Raw genomic sequence first — 21,460 nt, forward strand, 5'->3', positions numbered from 1 at the left:
TTTCAATGGAATTGCATCTCTCTTCATACAAGACTGATTTAGTCCTAGTGAACTATCAGTTAAGAACTGCTTGTGAATTTATTTGAACACCTTGTCTGGCTATAAATTTGAAGCAATATATCAATTTGCACAAAAGCCAATGCAAAATCATACTACTTTAAGGTTTGGGGACTTTGCAATACAGTTGGCCTTCCACATTTGAGGCTTTGACTTCTGCAGATGTGATTATTTGCGAGTTTGATTAATATGTTCTTTCTAGGAATCTCTAGGTCATCCAGAATTAGGATGATCTAGATGGATTTGTGCTGGATGATCTAGAGATTATTAAAGAGACCACTTCTCTGGGCATTTGTAGGTCTTCCAGCATGATTCTATGGTCAAACTCTGGCAAAAGTTGACCATAGGTTGTACTAAAGGATTACTAAAGAGGTATTCAAAAATAGTGTTTTTTTTAAAAAAATCTTTGGTTTTCCCACTTTCATGGGGGTCCTCCTGTGTTACTAATCTCTGCGAATGTGGAAGGCCCACTGTATCTGATTTTTAAAAATTCTGCCATGGAAACTATGGAAAATTAAATGGCAGTTGTATTATTTTCAGTGCAGTTTGTCTTGGCTTTAGAGGTAGAAACTGGAATTCTTGTTGCAATTCGTTTTGTTCAGATTCCCAAAATACAATGGGCACAAGGCCAATATTAGGAACAGCAATAACCCCAGGCTACAAAGAGGCTGCCCATGAAGTTAAACCGTAAGCTGAAACTACCCAGATATTATCACACCCCTTCAAATACAAGGATCTGTAAGCATCTCCATTCTGGAGACTACAATAGTTAAGCTGGACTTGGCAAAGTATGTCCATAAAGCTTCATATGACCCTAGGGCTAGTTTGCAGTAGTTTAACTCCTGGACCATTTCCCCTCTGGCTAAAAGAAAAAAGAGAGATATGCTGCCTCTTCTGGAAGCTTCCAGCAGTGATGTTTCACTTTTTAAAAAGGTTATATGGTGTCCCTTGCTCTGTTCAACAATTTAAAAACAAAACAAAATAGAAAGTGGACAATATATTCATTCATTCAGTATGAAGTTTGTTTTGTCTACCCCACTTTTTTTTGACAGTCTGCATGGTTCCCAGAGAGTTCTGGGTCATAAAATGACACCTCAGTCAAGCTGAAGTTGTCCAACCATTGGATATAGCATCAGATCTCAGAATGCATAAACTCCACCATCACCCTCTGTCAGGGAGTTAAACAACAACTGAACACAAATCCCCAAACATCTGCCAGGTGTTATAAAAAACAGAGGATCCTTTGAGCCTGTAGACAGAAGTCACTGCCCAAGGCCACAAGTCATCCTCAGGCTAAAAGCAGAAACAAGCTCTTGACTTTATGTTGTATACATACTATTGCATTTACCTGACTAGTTGTTTGGAACAGAGTAGACAATGCAACTCAGACAATTAGCCTCATGGAAGTTTGCTTGTTCTTGGTTTGTTTAATGTGCCTTCAAGTTGTCTGCTGACTTGTTGGAACCCTATGCATCTCATAGAGTTTTCTTAGGCAAGGAATACTCATAAATAGTTTCCTTTTGTCTTCCTCTGAAATATAGCCTACAGGACCTGGTATTCTTTGGTGGTCCTCTATTCATGTACTAACCAGGCCTGACCCTGCTTAGTTTCCAAGATCAAATGGAATCCAGCGTCCACAGGGTACTTCATAAAAACAAAATGTCACTTTTTCCTTAGAGCTATCAAAATAAAAGTCAGCTTCCCAGCTTGACCATGAAACCCACTGGGTGACCTTGAGCAAGTCACATGCTCTCAGCCACAGGGGAAGGCAATGGCAAACCTCCTCTGAACAAATCTTACCAAGAAAACCCATGATAGGTTCACCTTAGGGTTTCCATAAGTTAGAAATGACTTAAAGGCACACAACAACCACAAAACCAAAAATATCCCTCATCAACACACCCACACACCATCTAAAAGACCTGTCCTTGTCAATACAAAGCATGGCAGTTAGGCAGAACAAGCATTACAAGCTCTGAGCTCTCTCAAGTCCATTAGCATCTGATGACCTACTCCATCATCTGCCTCTTTACCTATCCTCTTGCTGAACATGCCTTTCTTTACCAGAGCTTAGAAAAACTACTTCTGCAGACTACAACTGTGAGAATCTAGCTAGCTGGAGGATTTGGAGAGTTGTAGTCCAAAGGAGAAACTTTTCCCACTTCTCCCCCTCCCCACTGTTTGATGGAAAGTAAATGCTTCATTGGGTAGTACCTCACAAGAATTAAAATTACCATGAAATCAGTTTGAATACAGGGAGCATCAGAGAAGACAATCCCATGGAGGCATTAAAAAACGACACATGGAGAAACTGAAGGGTGTCTTCTGACAAGTTCAAGAATATCAAGGACATGTTCTTTAATGCAGAAAAAAATATGCAAGTCAAAGACTTCTTCTAAGAATTGAAAAGCATTCTTAAAAAGACATGGCAAAGTTGAGATTGACAGCAGGCTGTGGAGTGGGTGACTAAAGAAAATTGAGATGGTTGAGGGTTTTTAAAAAAGTATTTGCCTTAAAGGCAGCTCAGAGTAATATGGTCTTCCAAAGTAGGCCTACCTTTGTTTTCCAGTTTGAGTTCTTCTGCTAGTAAGCTGTCTTGTCTATTGCCAAGTACAAATGCCAGGAATGAGAGAATGAGGGCATCCAGGATTCCAATAATGGCCAGGATATATGCCCAGCGGATTGAACAAGCCCCCAGCGTGTACTTGTCTGTCTTGTCACCACACATCCGTTTCACCTCTTTGGCATCCCAGCCATCAGGATAAATCATACAGCCAAGCACAAGGCAGGCAGCTGAGAAGAGAGAGAGAGAGAGAGAGAAAAGAAAGAGAGAAGTCAATTAAAAACATCTATTTTTCATGTACTCATTGTATTTCACAACTATGCATTTGTGAATTTGTTCAATTTCATCATCTTTCCCATGCTTAGTTATTAAAATCTTCAACTTTGTGACTCAGGATTTCATAAGCAGATCTTCTCAAAGGTAAGCAAAATGCTTTGTTAGCTTCAATCCTTAAAGCCACTCATCCTGTCAATTAAAACAAGGCACCCTCAACGTCTTCTTTGTTGGTGTTCCATAATTTCTGAGGCTGCTATATGAATGCTCTTGCAAACCAAATGGGGAAACTAGTATACCCACTGACAGCATAGAGCAAATAGAAATACTTTACTCTAAATTAAAAGTCTGTCAAACTACTCAAGTAAACTCACAGGCAGCGAGAAGACTTTTTTTTTGTTTATCCATATTTAACACCAATGAAACAAGATGTTGAAGCAGGATGAAAAAAGTGAATTACACACAAGAGGAAATATTTTATCACACAGCCCACTTCTAGTTTGTTGAATATTTATTAGGTTTCAGTAGCCAGCTCCTCAAAGAAGAGATGGATTTGCATGTGGACCAGTGACAGCACATCATGAATAAGTCTTAAGCCACTTTGTCAATTTCTTCCTGAAATCTTCTGCATTGCCTATTCTCTTGGCCAAAGAAGAACAGATAGTTAAGTCAGTCTTATGTTATACAGCAGAATGGTTTAACATTTTGGAACTCTTCTCCATCTCAACCCTATCCTACTGCAATCTTTTAATCAACATTACAGCTCACATATCTGATGAAGACATTGCTAGCAATTTTCAAAAATTTCAGTATAAAAAGGGAAGTTTCTCCTCCCTGGCAAATATTAGAATAAGGAGATACTACTTTCATGGAGGTTACACCCAGCACAAAGGGCTGAAGCATGAGATATCTCTACTATATTTATTTAGTTGCTCACTGGTTTGTAGATTAAAAATCCAAAATTAAGGGGTTTTTTTACAGATTTGTCACAGTCAGTGATAGTGAACAGAGACAGGTAAAATAGCACACATTTGATTTCTAATTTTAATTTGGTTTGCTTGGAAGAATAAATAGATGTCAGGGCTCCTAAAAAGATTCAGTACAAGCAAAATACGGTCAAGAAAATGCAGTATTTTTGGAGCTATTTAATTATCAGCCTTGAACAATATGAGAATGAGAATTAAGGAGGAAAATGGAATTGAAAACATACTAAAAGAAATGCAGACAGCTATCTGCCTTACTTAAGTAATGAAAAAACTATTTACATAATATTTTTATACAATCCCAGTGATCTTAAAATTAATTTAAAATATGTAACACAGTTGTGGGAAACAAAACCAGTAAAGATTTCTAACTGGTCTTCACCGTGCCTCTGACTGGTCTAACTAACTCTTTTTTAGATAAGTGTGTAGACCTTTACACAACCTTAATGATAATGAAGTACTATTTATTCACCCATTTTTAAGACAAGCCTATGAAGGTTTTATTGGAGCGGGATGGGGAATTTGAACACAGCCTTGGAGTGAAAAGTAAGTCTGGCAGTTGAGATGAAGAGATGAACTATCATGAAGATTATGAGGAACAGGAAAGAAAGCAGGTGCTGAGGAACCCAAGAGAGCAGCATTTGGAGAATATTTGAGGATTATACTCACTTTGTGGATTCCAAGGTATTTCAGGATTATAGCAACCCTGCAGTTCAGTTTGTGTGCTTGTTTATATATTTCTTTTGTACTTTTCAAGAATTTCCCCTTTCTCTTGGTGTGTTACTACACTTTCTACATTCATAGATGCTATTCATATGTTCAAATTGTGTTTCGTCCTGCCTTCACTTGAAAATATTTGGTATTTATACTTTGTTGGTATTTATGATTTATATTATTTATTTCAACAAGTGTTTGAGGCTGAGTTGCTTTAAACAAGCACACAAATTGAACTTGGCTCAGTCCTTGATGTGAAGCAGTGAGTGTCACATGAGCAGAGTTACACATCTACAAAAATAAAGTGGCATTGTGCATCCAAAGAAGCCATGCATGAAAACATATTTTCTCTGTCAACAGGCACACACAAATAATCTCTTTTGTAGCTCACCCCTGTTCCCAGTATGCACTATTATCAATCAAAGTGACAACAACCAAAATCCACATCAGTGTTACTTTGCTGATACTTTGTCAAGCTGCCACTGGACATTGTAGCCACTGGACACTTGACTACTGGGCCTGCTCTGGTCACCAGTGAAGAGAACAGGCTATCAAGCTCCTCTGGCAGATGGAGGTGTTTGTTATCTGCTATGATAAATACAACACACATTTGCCTATGGTCTTGTTGCCTGCCAAATGTTTCTCAAAGCGCTGACTTGGGTGGTCAGAAGGGCTGTCACTGCCAAAGCAAATCAATCAAAGCAAGATTGGAAGTCTGAGACATCAGCTTTGGGGATGGATGATGCCAAGAATGGAACAGAAAAGTTTCTTCCGTGGTCATGATAGCAGCAAATGTTTTGACACTGGCACAAAGAGAAACTTCTTCATGCTTCTTTTACCGCCTGGGCTGATAGAACAGGTATAGTTTGCACAAATGGAAGAAGTGTAGTTTGTAAGCCTGGCATCTAAATGAGACAGTATCCACAAAAGTTTGATTCTTTTCACCAGAACAAAAACATTGTCTGATACTGAAGCAGTGTTAATTTGCCCACTGTTACTTTCTATAACCTCTCAGGTGCAGTTTCTAACTTATAATGTATTAAGTGCTTAGAGTAGGGATGGTAAACCTTTGTCCCCACAGATATAACTCCCACCAGGCCCAGCCAATATGGCGAGTGATCAGGGTTCAACAGCAGCTGGAGGGCAACAGTTTTTCCACCCTGCCCTGAGCACTATTTTATCTAAAATGATCAAAATATGGGGCAGGGAGGTGAGAAGAAGAAAATCTGAAAGAACTGCTATAGGGAAAATCAATCAAAAAAGGAATACTATTAATTTTGATTAAGAAAGTAGATATCTGGAGAGAAGGAATTCCAGTGCTAGGGAGCAGTCAAAGCAAGGAAGGATGAATGCTAGAAAATCATGGGGAAATTTAAGGCTTAAAAAAAAAAAGAGCTTCCAAAGAAATCAGATGATGGGAAAATGTGTAAACACACAACACTGAGTAACTATGGAGCTAGTCTCTCCTCCCCCATTCTAAAACTTTTGCATTTCCTTTTAAGAAATTATTAGGGATTGTTACGAAGATGGCCACACTTTGAGAATACAGGGCCGCTACCAGATATAGATTCAGATTCAGCATTTGGCTGCATAGGATTTTGTGATGTTCAAAATTCATTTCTAAGTACAGCATGAGTATTTTCTGCAACCAAATGTGCATACACATCCATTGCAATCGTTTTGCCTCCCTTTCCTTGCAGAGAAATGCTGTATGCTCTTAGGTGTTATTATTATGTTGCAAGTTCAAATGAGAATGGTTGCTTGGTGACAGATTCTGAATAGAGAGAAGCCCCCAGCACAGAGTTAAGCTGACGGCAAAGATGTGAAACGCATATAGGTGTTGCCACCACTCACCAGTTTCCCAGAACTTAACACTCTGAGCTTGAAGGTTTGTAACAGGCTTTGAATTCTTCCTCATCATCCTCTGTCTAGCTGGAAGTTGTTTTAGTAGCAGCAGAACTGTGAGAGTGGCAAAGGAGGGTTGCAGAAAAAGAAGTGCAATAAAGTTTGAGCTGGGAAAGAATAGGATTCAGCTCTAGCCAATCCTACTATAACTGTGTGTGCCTGCTTAGAAAATACAAGACAAAGAACAGCTGCCTCCAGTATCTCTTACTGAGCATGTATGAACAGCAAAACAGAGAAAATGAGAACTAGATATGCCTGCCTAATAAGCTACTCCATCCAGGCATGTTAAAAAATCATACATCTATAGGTTGAGCCACCAAAATAGAAATCATAAGCAATGTGATGCCTGGATAAAGAAAAAAGTCATCCCTGGCTGCACTGTAGAAGAAGCCTTCAGGGATTTTCTAGAAGGTTCAAAATGTATTTGCTTACTTAGGCAGGGTTTCTCTAATGTGGTTGTTTCATTTTATATGTACATTTTGTTAGTTCTGGATAAAATGTTCACTGAAACATGTTGAACTACTCTTCTTTTTCTGTGGCGTAGGAACCTATTATTTCCATGTTACTGTACTTCCGTCTCTGGAACCAAAATTTCTGTTAAAGAAGTAATGCCTAGGAACACCTCTTACTTTGTTAACTTATACAGGAGCTCTGTTAACAGTATTCAACCAAATACACAACCAGGGGTAGCTGTGTTGACTATATAGCAAAGTACAACAACAGCGATACCTTTACTGAGCCAACCAAAATGGATAAAATGTATGTTGAAAGCTTTCAAAACTCCATTGGCTCCTTCATCTGGCAAATGTGATTTGCCTGATGAAGAAGCCAGTGGAACTTTGAAAGCTTATAACAAAATACAGTTGCCAATGGGTCACTCCCAGGTGTGCAGCAATGTGTGTGTGTGTGTGTGGGGGGACTATATGCCAATGACAACTCTACTATTCCTTCCCGCCTCAGTCCAAGGAGGCTGTCCTGGTCCTAAACCAGTGTCTGTCATCAGTAATGGACTGGATGAGGGCAAACAAGTTGAAACTTAATCCAGATAAAATGGAGGTGCTCTTGGTCAGTCAGAAGGCAGATCAGGGAATATGGATCCAGCCTGTGTTAGATGGGGTCACACTCCTCCTGAAGACGCAGGTTCACAGACTGGGGATACTTTGAACCTGGAGGCCCAGGTCTCTGTGGTGACCAGGAGTACTTTTGCACGTTTAAAACTTGTGTGCCAGCTGTGCCCATTCCTTGAGACACCGGATCTGGCCTCAGTGGTATATACCTTGGTTACATTATGTTTGGACTACTGTAATGTGCTCTACATAGGACTGCCTTTGAAGAGTGTTCAGAAACTTCAGCTTGTCCAAAAAGCTGCAGCCAGCTAACAGGGACAGGTTATAGAGATTACACAACGCCCCTGTTGAAACATCTCCACTGGCTGTCATAATATATGAGCCTAATTTTGATCCCATCTATTCCCACAATGGCCTCCTGCTACAGAGAGGAAACATTTCTGGAAATTTTGGGGAACAACTGAATTTTTTAAAAAACTGAAAAAAAATGCAGAATAGCAACTTTTATAGATTGAAAATAACTTTATTACTTTGGAAACATAAAATGCATTATATATGTCTTAGTTTGGTATAAAATTAGACTGCCTCTTATATTTAAAGTACAGTTTATTCATAATATAATTACAAATTGATTTTGTTTTTTAATTTTTTAAAATTTTTTCGTTGCAAAGGGAGCTACAAGGTTGCGAACTCTAAGGAACATCTGAACAGTAACAAACCTCTTTGGTTTGCCAGTGTGAAAAGCAAGCAAATGCCCTCCCCGACAGAAGAACCCATTAACATCAGTAAAACAGGAGAAATTATTTTGTCTCTGCAACTTCTCTATAGTGTCAAGCAGACATAATGCACTCACTTCCATAAAAGCAAAAGAGAAAAGGAAGTCAAGACTGGTAATTGTTATGTTCTGATACTATACACGGTCTTCAAGAAAAGTCTTCCTCTTAGATTTTACAACAATAAAGACATGAATGCCTTTGTCTTCAATATTTTAATTATTTCAAAACAAAATATTCTACAATTAATTTTTTCAGGTTTTTCAGGGAGAACAAATAATGTTTCCATTTTTTCCTCTGGGCTTTCCCATCTCTACTCCTGCTTCCACCTCAAATTGCTCAGGAACCCTCTCAATCTTCCAGCAGTGGTGTTCCTGCACCAGGTGTCACTCAGTATGGAGGGCAGGGCTTCTGGGGACAGTGTACACTCCCTCTCCCTGTCCCAGCCCATCCTTTTTTCTGATGAGGAAAAGGACAGGGTGGTGCATGGAGGAGGGAGTGTGCATGGGGAAGAAGCATGGGGGTGGAGTGTGGGGAAAGAGCACAGCGAATGGAGCGTGGGAGACGGCAGGGGACTGAGCATGGGGGATAGCATGAGAGAGGGCTGACTGGATGTCACCCCCCTTCTGTGGTGTCACTTGGTGTAGGCCACACCCCTAGTGACACCACTGCCTTCCACAGATGCTTTTCAAGGGAATCAGGTTTCATCCACATTGCAAAAACAATCGAGTTTGATGCCACTTTAACTGCTGTGGCTCAATGCTATGGAATTTGGGGAATGGTAGTTTTTATGAGACATTCTGTCAGGGAGCTCTGGTGCCACAAAAAAACTATAATACCCAAAATTCCACTGCATTGAGCCATGGCAGTTAAAATGGTGTTAAACTGGATTATTTCTGTAGTGTGGATGCAGCCAATGAGTGCTACGAGTGGAAGAGAGGACAAGAAACGTTCCTTTTCCAACAGTTTTGAACTATTCATAGCTTCTCACCAGTGAGATGGTATACAAGGAATAAAGGCATTTTTGCTGCCAAGAGCACTTAACTAAACCTGAATTTGCATTTTTTATCTGCTGTTTTATTGAAGAAACATATGCTGGGAGCTCTGTCTAGAAAGGAAACCCAGGTCAGAAGACTGAGCAATGCTTTCTATTAAGCTGTTTGGGCTGCTTCCACATTAAAGCCATTTGTGTCTGCTGAGCTATTTTGATTTATTTTTTTTACAGTTAGCTGAAATGCAATTAAAATTGATGTTTTAAACAAGTATTTGATATAATGACATTATTTAAAAACTATGTCTTGCTTACAGCCAATACCTCCTATGATATATACTCATATGGTTAGTACCGTTCAGCAAAAGTTTCTAACAACTTCAGATGTTTTCTCCACCCCACTTTATGTCTTCCTTATAACCATGGGTAGCTATTAGTGATCAATATTATCCATTAATTTTCCCTTTAACTTCTCTAATGTTATTTGGGAGGAGGAAATGTAATGACTGATTTCCCTCTTTTTTTCTTTCCCTTTTTTAATAGCAAAATAAAACTATTTCTATAAACAAGATGTAAGTATTTAATTAAAGGCAGAAGAACCTTAAGATATTTCTGTAGTGCATATCCAGATTAGAGAGGCAGAGACTGTGTGTGTAGTGTTTAAGTAGCATAGGTATTAAAAAATAATAATTCCAAGGTGAAAAAGCATGCAAAGGGAGCATAGAGGCAAATGGAATTTAACTCATGGAGAATGTCATTGTGACATTCCATAAAATGACCATTCCATAAAATGACCATTCCAGGGAAAACTGACATATAGAAGCCAAGATAGGACTTGAAAAGAAAGGGTGTGATGAGGTTTTGTAAAGTGGGTGATAACTTGAAATCATTCTTCTTACTGACAGGTACTGATGCCAAGTTATTGAGTAGAGAGGACCTATGGGGCTGCAGAGCAGATGGTGTAGCACTGACAAAGACAATGGCAGACATCTGGCAGACAGGTGTTAGATTTTGTATCTGGTGGCTAGCCGGGAACTCAAACTTATCTTTGCAGCAATGAATGTAACTGAAATGGTATTGAGCAGAGAGAGAAACAGAGCAGAAAAGCAGAACAAACCGGCTGTCAGCCTTTCCACACTGAGCGCTCAAGCACAGGACCACAGTCTCTAGTGACACACGTTCTCTCCATCAAGAATCATTCTGGAGACTCTCTTCTCCACAACCAAATCTGGTTGAGCAGATGTGTTATTGTTCTTCAGTTCAGCTGTCAGTTTGGCTTCATGCACGTCCAAGACTGCTATTAAACTTGGCATTGCTCCCTGCAATGTTAATGATGCAGCTCTCCTGTGGAAACTTTTTTTAAAAAAAGGATAGATTCCCAGCTTGCAGAATACGCAACTGGGTTTTAAATATGTGTTTCTTAGAGCCTGCAGGCCCTCATAATGTTTGGTCAGAATCCTCTTTCTGATAATTTAAATCCATTTGTTTGGGTCCTATCCAGAACACAATTTCATCCATGTGACAACCTGTCAGATATTTAAGGATGGCTTTTATGTCACCTCTCTAATCTTCTCTTTTCCAGGATAAATATAGCCAATGCCTCTGACTTCCCTCATAAGTTTTGGTTTCAGGATGCTTTACCATCTTTTGTCATAAATATAAATAAATAATGTTTTATTTATATACCGCTATTCCAAAGATCATAGCGGTGAACAGCAAGTAAGCTAATTAGCAAGTAAGCTAATTTGCCCCCAACAGTCTGGGTACTCATTTTAGCGACCTCGGAAGGATGCAAGCCTGAGTCTAGCTTGGGCCCTTTTGCTGGTCTTGAACTCGCAACCTTCTGGTTTCGAGTGAATGGCTGAAGTACAGGCATTTAACCACTGCGCCACCAGGGCTCCAGTCATCCTCCTGGTGCATTTCAGCTTGCTGACATGCTTAAGTTGAGGTATCCAGAACTTGATACAGTACTTGGGACCAGATCATTGGTCAATTGATTGATTAATTGATTGATTATCATCCCTCTTTCCCCCCTGTATAGGACCTAATGTTGCTGGGTTTTCAAAAAGAGGCAGTCAAAATTCATGACATGAAGGGTTGAAAATCAAGAAGTCACTATTAACATAAAAACAATAAAATACAAACGCACAAAACAGTGATGCCTTTATTGGTTGACTAAACTGCACAAAGTATATCATGCAAGCTTTGAAAGCGTCGCTGGCTTCTTCACCAGGCAAAGATGTCAAAAATCATACAAGAGAAGAAAAGCAATGGCCCACATTCCACTACAGATGCCACACTTGCCATCAGCCAAGATAGTCTGAAGGGATCTTGACCAAGTGGGGACTAGGGACAAAGGACCACAAAGTATAGACAAGAAAATGTCAGCTGTACCAGCAAGGGAAAATAAAAACAACTTTCCTAAGGACCAGGCCATTTCTGTCCATCTGGATCCATTGAAAAAGCCAGGTGTATTTTGTATTTTGTTGTATTCTGCTCCATGGCCAATAGGGCTACACTTGAATTTATAATTATTAATAAATCTGTGTTCTGCCTAAATACCAAATAGCCAGGTGATAGCTACATTTTACTCTGTAAAATTAGCATATTGTTCAACTTCATGTTACATGAAGCATACATGGGCCCACATTTGAAAATACTGGATTTTTGGCATCTTGTTTAGCCTATATAAAAGGAAAAGCTTTCCAACCAACAAATAGAAGACATGGCTTATAATAAGTGATTTGCCACTTCTATAAGGGACAAGCTTTTTGGTCTTCTAATAAGGGAAATCCCTTATACTAACGGACACTTAGCAACCCTAATGGGATCCAAGGTGGCTCACAAAACAAGTTAAAACAAAATAGAGTTAAAACAGATGGCTCAGTTGGTTGGAATATGTGGATACGTTGCCTTCTTTGTCTCCTTTCTTTCTTGTCAGGTATTCCTAGTGTCTAGATCAAGAGAAGTAATAGTGTCACTCTATCTGCTCTGGCAGGCCTCACCTGGAATATTGTGTCCATTTCTGGGCACCACAATTCAAAAAGGACATTGAGAAACTGGAGCATGTCCAAAGGAGGGCGACTAAAATGATGAAGGGTCTGGAAACCATGTCCTATGAGGAACGACTTAGGGAACTGGGGATGTTTAGCCTGGAGAAAAGAAGGTTAAGAGGTGATATGATAGCCCTGTTTAAACATTTGAAGGGATGTCATATTGAGGAGGGAGCAAGCTTGTTTTCTGCTGCTCCAGAGAACAGGACCCGGAGCAATGGATGCAAGCTGCAGGAAAAGAGATTCCACCTCAACATTAGGAGGAACTTCCTGACAGTAAGGGCTGTTTGACAGTGGAACAAACTCCCTCAGAGTGTAGTGGAATCTCCCTCCTTGGGGGTATTTAAACAGAGGCTGGATGGCCATCTGCTGGAGATGCTTTGATTTGGATTTCCTGCATGGCAGGGGGTTGGACTGGATGGCCCTTGCTGTGTCTTCCAGCTCTATGATTCTGCTTTGCTGTGTAACAGTTGAGCAGGTACTTGCTGCTTTGGAGCAGAACCACTATGTGTTGGGGGAAGTTTGCATCTTCTCCCATTTGTTCCTCCCTTTAAAATTAACCTCCCAAAGTTTTTTTTTAAAAAAACAAGGTAACTACAGACAGGCCAAAATAAAGCTGGTTTGGGTCACTTTGGAGTTAAGTTATTTAAATGCTGCATGCATCCTAAGAGGCTGGAAATTTCGCCAAAGCCATGCTCCAGTCCTAAGGACTGGAGCACAGCTCTGGCGCAGCTTCTGGCCTTTTATGATGCATGTGTCATTTAAACAGCCTACCCCCAAAGTGACCTGAAGCAGCTTTATTTTGGCCTGTTTGTTCAGGCCCTAGGAACAACCTCTGTCCAAAGTAGATTTTTTGTTTTCCTCTCTCCTTCCCTCCCTCTTTCATCCCACACCAGGAGGGCAAGTCACTAAGGCTGTGTCTGGAAAACACTGGTTTACTGGGTTGTGCCACTTATGTAAACAGATTCCGAGGCTGCTGCCACATTGCAGAAATAAAGCAATCTGATAACATGTTATCTTCCATGGCTCAATGCTATGGTATTCTTGGATTTGTAGATTGGTGAGACACTAGAACTCTTTGACAGGAAAGGCTAAATATCTCACAAAACTACAAATCCCAGAGATTCATAGCATGCTAGTTAAAATGGTGTCAAACTGTTTTATTTCAGCAGTGTAGATACATCCCAAGATAGCCTTCAGTTCAAGAGAGATTTCTATTTGTTAGCAATATAATCCAAAGGACTACAAGGAAAGCCAGGATGGCATAGTGATTTAAGTGTTGGACTACGACTCTGGAAATCGACCTCTGGTTCGATTCCATGCTCAGTCATGAAATCCTGTGAGTGCTCTTGGGCAAGTCACATGCTCTCAGTCTCAGGACAAGGCAATGGCAAATCTCCTATGAACAAACCTTGGCAAGAAAATACTGTGATAGGGTTGCCATAAGTCAGAAACATCTTGAAGGTACTTAACAACTATCACAACCACAACACCCTTCAAACTGCCCCAGGCCTTCCCAGGGTAGTACCATGAGATTCACATATGGCTACCACCCAAAGGGTGACCCACAGAAGCTCTTCAATTGCTCCATCATTCTCAAGTTTTGGTGGGGGAACAAGAAACTTTTTAACAGTGGTCTCTTAATGCCAGAATCTTTTCCTCTAAGGAAGCTCATCTATACTACCTACAAAGTTGACTCCTCACTGCCATGTTCTCATATGCATTTTCTATATTTCAGTTCTTAAGATGCATATATTTAAGCCCTGAAGTGAGATGTCAAATTTTGTAGTTGGAACCCGTTTCATACTGTATCTCTTGCTTTAATGATTGTGATTTTTAAATTATTATTTCATTTTTGTTTTGTTACTTTAAATTGAGCTGTACAATGCCTAGAGAAATCTATTGACTATTTTTTAAAATGCTACAGATACAGTAAAAATGGAAAATCGCTTTGCTTCCCTCCTTAAAGTGTGGGTTTCATTGAAAATCAGCCAGGGAATGCTACTTATTTATTACATGCTTAAAATAAAAACCTCTCACTGGTATTAGCAGCTTTCAGATCAGCTTCCAGGCTTTAGGCTAGAAAACAACCTGACTATTCTATGTTGGTGGCTGGAGAGTAAGGTTGTCAGGTAGCCCTTAGTATAAGAAGGGACAGAAAGCTTGTCTTTTATAGTGCTGTCAGGTATTCCTTATTATAAGGCATGTCATACTATTTGAGGTCTGGAAAGTTTTTCATTTTACAGTTAGCCCTTGGTATCCACAAGGGATCCATTTTGAACTCCCACTCTGCAGATAACAAAAAATGTGGTACTTGAAATCTCATTGTCCCTAATGGCAGCACAATGTGCACATGGTGCAACTGGGGACAATGTGGCTTTCCGTCCATGGATGCTTAAATCCACGGATGGCTAGCATGCAGATAGTGAGGCCCCACTGTACATAAACTGAACGAGATGCCACAAAAGCTGGGTTTGGGATGTACAGGTATAGGCTCTTCATAAAGACAGAAATGTGTTCATCATGTAATTTATTAATGTGGGCAATATGTTAATTTTACAGATAAATACATGGCTGGGTTAACTGATATCAACACTTCTGTTTGGTATTTAGATACCACACAAACCAATTAATAGCTGCTTCCTGATTGTCAGCCCTACAGGTCATGAATTTCAATTGTCCCCTATTAATATTTTGGAAATTTGGCAACAGTACTTGTGGTCTGTATGTTTCTATACTGGGGAGTCCCTCCTTAACTAATGTTCTTTCAAGACATGCAAGAGAGTTTAGATGCTGCTGAACTATTTCACTCTCAGTCTCATGCCTTTCAAGTGTTCTTTGTATCAACTTCAAGTATTTTTGACCTCTGGCTAGGACTGAAAGAAGCTGAGGTCCAAAGTATCTGGAGGACACCAGGATGGGGAAGTGGGGGGATTATTTCTTTTCAAACTATTTGCATTTTGGCAACAGACAATTATTTTGGCAGGCAGAGTGCGAAGGAACAGGGCAATTCAAAGGAGAAGAAAAGGAGGGGAAAATTTTGGCATGTACTATATAAAGTACCAAGAGGATTTTATTTTTTTTAAAAAAACAAAGAACAATTGTTAAATAAACCACACATCTTCATGTGCTCCAAAGGTCTGGAGATATAATCAGCAACAAAAACTATGACAGTCTTAGTAGCACAGCCTTCTGACAGAGGGCATTTACCTTTTACGAGAGAAAGGAAGAGATTTTGGCATCATATCTGATGGTGTTCCAGAAGAGCACACATTAGTCTTCCTGACTATGCTGCCTGTCATACTCTGTTCCTTACCTCTCTCATCTACAGCTCTAACTGATTCTTTAAACAGTTCCATTAGGAAGAATGGACAATAGGCCCTCGAGATGCCTTGACAGTATCACTTCATTCACACTGACATTCACGCTGTGACATTTCACTGCCTTTCAAGAGCACATGCCTTGCTGAACCTAGCAGCGCACAAGTATCAGCAACAGCCACCGAGGAAACGAGAGATGAATAAAGACAATATTAATGAACTAGAAACAGAAGGGAGGAGGCAGTTAGAAGCAACAGTTCTGTCCTCTTTCTTGTCTACCTGAAAGTGAAATTAAGGCTCCCTGAACACAACCAATCCTGGGGTGAAAGACATTACTAGGTGGATTCCCTGCTTACTCATCTGTATTCCTTTTCCATTTGACTGATCTGTTAATGCTGACACAGGAGGTATCACATCGATATACTTCATCAAAACATCAATGCATTACTGTATCATTTTGGCTGAGTGTATCAGTCTTCCCCAGCCTGGTGCCTTTCCCCACAACCCACAGTTATTGCCAAGTTTGTTGAGGCTGATGGGAGCTAGCGTCCCAAACTTCTAAAGAGCACCAGGTTGGGCATGTCTGTTTATGCTGCGTCATCCATTAATATAGTGCTTTGCAGAGCAACCTGAGCAGAAAAGGAGAGACACTCTGTTCCAAAGTATTTCCAGTGTTAACAATGGGGCAGATAATATATGCCCAATGGCTGAGAGATGAGTAAAGCAAAGGTAATAAACAACAGGAAGAAAGGGAAGACTATGAAACAAAAAAGCAAGGAGACACAGATGTGATTAAATGCAGCTATGCACCCTTTGACAATGAATTTCAGACATAGACAGAGGCAGTAAGATTCAGTTTATGTATTTAGTGGAAATGCAGTAAAAGCTTTTTTTTTTAAAGGTACTACTGGGCTTGTCAGGGATTACATTTTAATGCTCAGAATACAAAGTGTACTTGCAAAGATTCTGTGTTGTTCTGTCACACCAAATCCAATGAAGAGTACTGTGGCATCTTTAAAAAAACACAAAACCTCACACACAAACCACTAGCAAATTTATTACAACATGAGCTTTCATGGCCTATAGCCCATTTCATCAGTTGCACTGTGCTAGGTCTTTAATGAAATTTTCTCCTTCACAATTTAGTTTTCCACGCAATGCCATTAAATGTATACATTAAATGTATATATATAGATAGGCAATATCCTTGTCCTAAGCCATAAAAGGCTTTCAGAATGCGAAACTAAATAATTAGATTCAGCCTGGGAATGGAATGGGAGGCTATACTGCACACAGCATAATATGTTTGTAACAGCCAGTAGATACCTCCTAGATTAGGGAGATAAGCTATTTGGCTGCAGGATGTGATGTTCTCAGACAGACTGCTCTACATCAGCTAAAGTGAGAACAGTATGTGCTCACTACCACATTAGGTTACATTCATGAATGCATCTGATATGCAGGCTTGCCCTCCTTTCACAGTAGCTGTTGAACAAATGAATCAACAGAACCCTCTGTCCATACTAAATGTACATTTAATGTTATACACGAGTTTGGCCTTTTTAAAAAAAGCTTCAACAGGTATTTCTTCAGCTGCACTGTATGATTAAACAACTACAGCACAGGTGATCTGTTGCAGGTTCGTCCGAGTTGTTCAACCTAGCTTTGTGAATGGACTACCTAGACGTAGTTCACACATCTGACGTCCCATAAATGGCCACTGAGTGCTCCATAGTTGGCATCAGATAGTATATAAAAGCACGCTGCTTTAGGCATGAAGGTTAGCTCTATGTAGCTTGGTCTGTGGTAGTTTATTCAGACATCCAAAGAAGCATGGCACTGTAGCACTCAAGACACATACATAGGTGAACCAACTTATAACCTTGCAGGATTTTCTCCTCCTCAGACTTTCTTAAGTTCCCAGTGCTTTGTGCTTTATTAACTCACTTTTTTCTTAGGTCCATACAATTTTTCATGTGATATTCCCAATTAACTTTTTCTTTGCCTTCTTGGACCTAAAAATGGGTGCTCGGACTAAGCTACAGCTGTACTTGAGGAATGAGATTTAGCTAGGCCCCAGAACTGTATACACAGCCCAACACCATCTGTCTAAATAGTTATGAACAATGATGCAGGATTATGGAAGATGTAGTGCAAAACACCTGGAAATAATTGGGTTGCCTATTTATGTCTAAATAGTGCATGATTAAAACCAAGACAATTCACTACCTGAATGTTCCCGGCTCACCAGCAGGGAGAATCTCAAAGGTATCTTTCCCATTACCTACTTGTCACCCAAAGGAGAATCTGACTGTATAGTAGAAGACAAGAACCCCCACTTCATTCTTCCTTCACACAGACAGCATACTAGAGTCCAGGTTAACAACACCGATTCCAAGGAAACTTATTGCAGAGCTAAATAAAACTTCTTATTGCTGGTGAATTCAAGCTTCATTTGGGCTGCATGCTAGTGTTATCGCATGGCTTTTCTCTTCAAAACTGCAATCTGGGTACAGCCTGGTTCCAATGCTGGTCCCTGAACTCACTTCAGCTGTCATTTTTCAAAGTTGGAAAGCTCCTGACTTTGAAAAATGGCAACCTAAGTAAGTTCAGGGATGAGCATTGGAGCTGGGATGTACCCGGATGGCAGTTTTGAGGAGAAATGCCGTGTGATAAAACCTGCCATACAGCCCAAATGAAGCTTGAATTTGGCAGCAGTAAAAAGCTTTATTTAGCTGTTCAATAATCTCCATAGCTGCAGAAGAAGACTTCAGTACATTGTTGAAATATTATCTTGTTGAGAAACACACAATTCAGTCATAGCATCTTAACAGAATGCTGTGCAAAAAACCCGAGTAATTGTTGGAGACACATCATTGAAACAAAAATGTGTGCCAAGGCATCAGTGTAGTCTGAAAGTTGTAATGGTAAAACATTAAAAATATTATCAGTGAATCCTAAATTTGCAAAAAGTTTGTGAACATCTTCCAACTCTACTTAATACAACAAAATTTACTGGAACTGTTTAATTGACCGTGCTGTACATATCTACAAATTAATGATCCTTTAAACATATACCCCCTTCCCAAGATGCACATGGAAACACAAGGATTATTAAGTAATCCTATTGCAGTAAATGCTTCCATAAGGCCTTTTATCAGAAATCATATTTCACTGTATGGCATCCTTCTGCTTCAGTAACTTAAATTTAATGGGAAACAGGAAGGATCTTTCTTCCACCTTTGGTGGGACTGCGAGATGGCTAAAAACTTTGGGGGGAATATACACAGATTAATGATAAATATTTTACATGTAGATATTCCACTTTGAGGGAAGCAAAGGAAATGGATGTCCTGACAGAGAGCATGAGGAACAAAGATGTGAAGTTGGTGAATAAGAGATGGGAATGTTTAGATGTATATCGTGGATTTAAGATGACATAGATTTGTATGGTTTTATATTATATCAGGAGTGTCTGAAGAAGAAGTAACATTATTAATCTTTATTGTTTTATGACTTACCAACATGATTTGAGCTATAATTAGTTTTACTATACGAAATGCTTAGATGGGACAACAAAGGCTAAAGAATTAGGCTACAGGTGATGGAATATAGTATTTGTTAATTTAGCAAAGTACCCTAACGTGTGTTGGAAGTGCTTGAAGAGGAGCTTAGATTGGTAACCCGATCGTTTTTAGACAACAAGTTTGCACTGTTCAGTCTATTCTTGTCTTACTGTGTTGTAATATGTGTGTTTGTTCGTATAGTGTATTTGTATGTATTTGTTTGTGATTTAAAAAAAATTTAATGGGAGAGAGTAGTTTGGCCTCCAAAATACTCAATGCAAAGCTGCTAAGATGGCTAAGCATGCTTATTCAGAGAGATGGTAGCATATGACATCTCAAAAACAGTCAAGAAGGTTTCTCAAGGACAGACATAGAATTTTAACTAGAATGGACCAGTAGCCATCTTCTTCAAACATCTTTCTGCTCAAAGTTGTTTTTAAATATTGCTATGTTTTTATTGGGGCATTTAGAGACAAGTTTCATGTTAAAGTAGAAAGATTCAACAGGTATGAAATAAATTAAATCAAGAAAAATGTATAATAAACAATAACAAGAAACAGTGGATCTAGAAGTCCAGGTCCACTGTTTCTAGTTATTATTTATCTTTCTGTTTTTATTTACCTATGATTAGATTCACTCATCTGAATCTCTCTTTTTTTCCTCTACTCTTACCAATATATACATATTGTACACTGTTCAAACACATAGTTTGTTAAAGGTTAATAAGGAGTGAATTATTTCAGTTGGAAGGCACTGGTGCAAGTACAACAATAAGTTGATATCTACATGATAAAAATACTGTTCTAATAAAATTGTATTTTCAAACTCCTCCTTCCATTTGCTATTATAGCAATGGGGTTTAGGTAGAATAATGCTTTCCTTTATGCCTCTATTCTGTTCACACATTCTTTAAAACTAATTCCATTTGCTCAACTATAGACTAGAATGCATGGTCACCAATAATCAATGTATCTAGTGCCCACAAAAACTCCTAGATGTCTAGGGCCCAAAACAGATGGGCAAAAAGTGTCACCTTTGGACTAATCTAGGGGCTTATCCTACAGATGACACATACTCTCAAATCAACTGGAAGCCACACTGAAGCTGACCAACACAAGGAAAAAAACGCTCCTTAGTGTCAGTCCATTCCAGACCACGGCAGATGCTGGGCTTGGGACCATGGCATCTGGTTACTGTGATCCCATGCCGATTAAGGGATCGATTGGGGCTGGAGCAGCTCTGGCCTCTCCAAGCTGCCCATCTGTTTGACCCCTATGGTTACATAAAATTGTTCCTTCTCTTCCTTCTCACTCTTTTCTTCCTTTTTCCAGTATGGTGAGTTCCAACTCTGCTGGGCTATTCTTCTACTCTAAACTGACTCTTATTAGACAACCATAATATATGTTTAGAATGTATGCTTAAATAGATCTGGTAAAGTTTTGAACTACATTGCCTCAATACTGTCTCTTTGCCAGGTATTTACTAATCTCAGGGTGATATGCAAGAGATGTCAGGGATGATGGGAGTTGTGGCTCTTCACCTGGCCTGGAACTCACCACCTGGTTGTGCACCACGCTGACCAGTTTTGGCCAGTTGTTGTATCTTTGCAAGAGTTGCAGAGAACTGGCTGAAGACCCCGACAAAACTCTCCAAGCCTTCTCACTCTTGCCTCCACAGAAGTCTTCACCCTTCTTCACCAGGGTCCTGCTGGTTCTTGTAGCTTCACCCAAGACACCAGACAACTCAGTAGTCTTATATAAAAGATCTACTTTATTCTACTATATACAACTCCAAACAATACTCAACTCCTCTCTCTCCAATACAACTACAATCCACTACTACCCACGAAATGCATTGGGATGTATAGTCCTTATTATAGCCATATCATGGCACCACCTACTGTGGTCTGTTTCCACCCAGTAGGCGTGTACATCATTCCCATTGGTTCTCTTTGTTCATCCCACAATTAATGATTTCATCATCTCAGCCTTGACCACTTAACAATTGTCAGGTGTGTCCAATTATCCACTCTGCAATTCTTGTCCTTGGCATTCAGCACTTGTTAATTGTCTTACCATTCACACCTGTGTGGTTCTCTATTGGCTTCTGCTGAGTCACTCTGACTCTCACATACATGTTTTATTTCTCTTACTGTATGTCCCATGTTGCTTTTTCCTTAACAAGAGATTCAGTGT

General features: G+C 39.6%; 1 protein-coding gene across 2 annotated transcripts in view; it reads right to left on the reverse strand.

Annotated features, from left to right (window-relative positions):
* Nucleotides 1–21,460, reverse strand: part of LHFPL3 (LHFPL tetraspan subfamily member 3) — a 250,211-nt gene that overhangs the window by 96,152 nt on the left and 132,599 nt on the right. For both annotated transcript variants that reach the window (XM_042470715.1, XM_042470716.1), the window contains exon 2: nucleotides 2,614–2,850. In XM_042470715.1, coding sequence (XP_042326649.1) covers nucleotides 2,614–2,850 — 237 coding nt within the window. The remainder of the gene's footprint in view (nucleotides 1–2,613; nucleotides 2,851–21,460) is intronic.

The sequence above is a fragment of the Sceloporus undulatus genome, chromosome 5 (genome assembly GCF_019175285.1).
Source record: "Sceloporus undulatus isolate JIND9_A2432 ecotype Alabama chromosome 5, SceUnd_v1.1, whole genome shotgun sequence".
Taxonomy (NCBI): Eukaryota; Metazoa; Chordata; class Lepidosauria; order Squamata; family Phrynosomatidae; genus Sceloporus; species Sceloporus undulatus.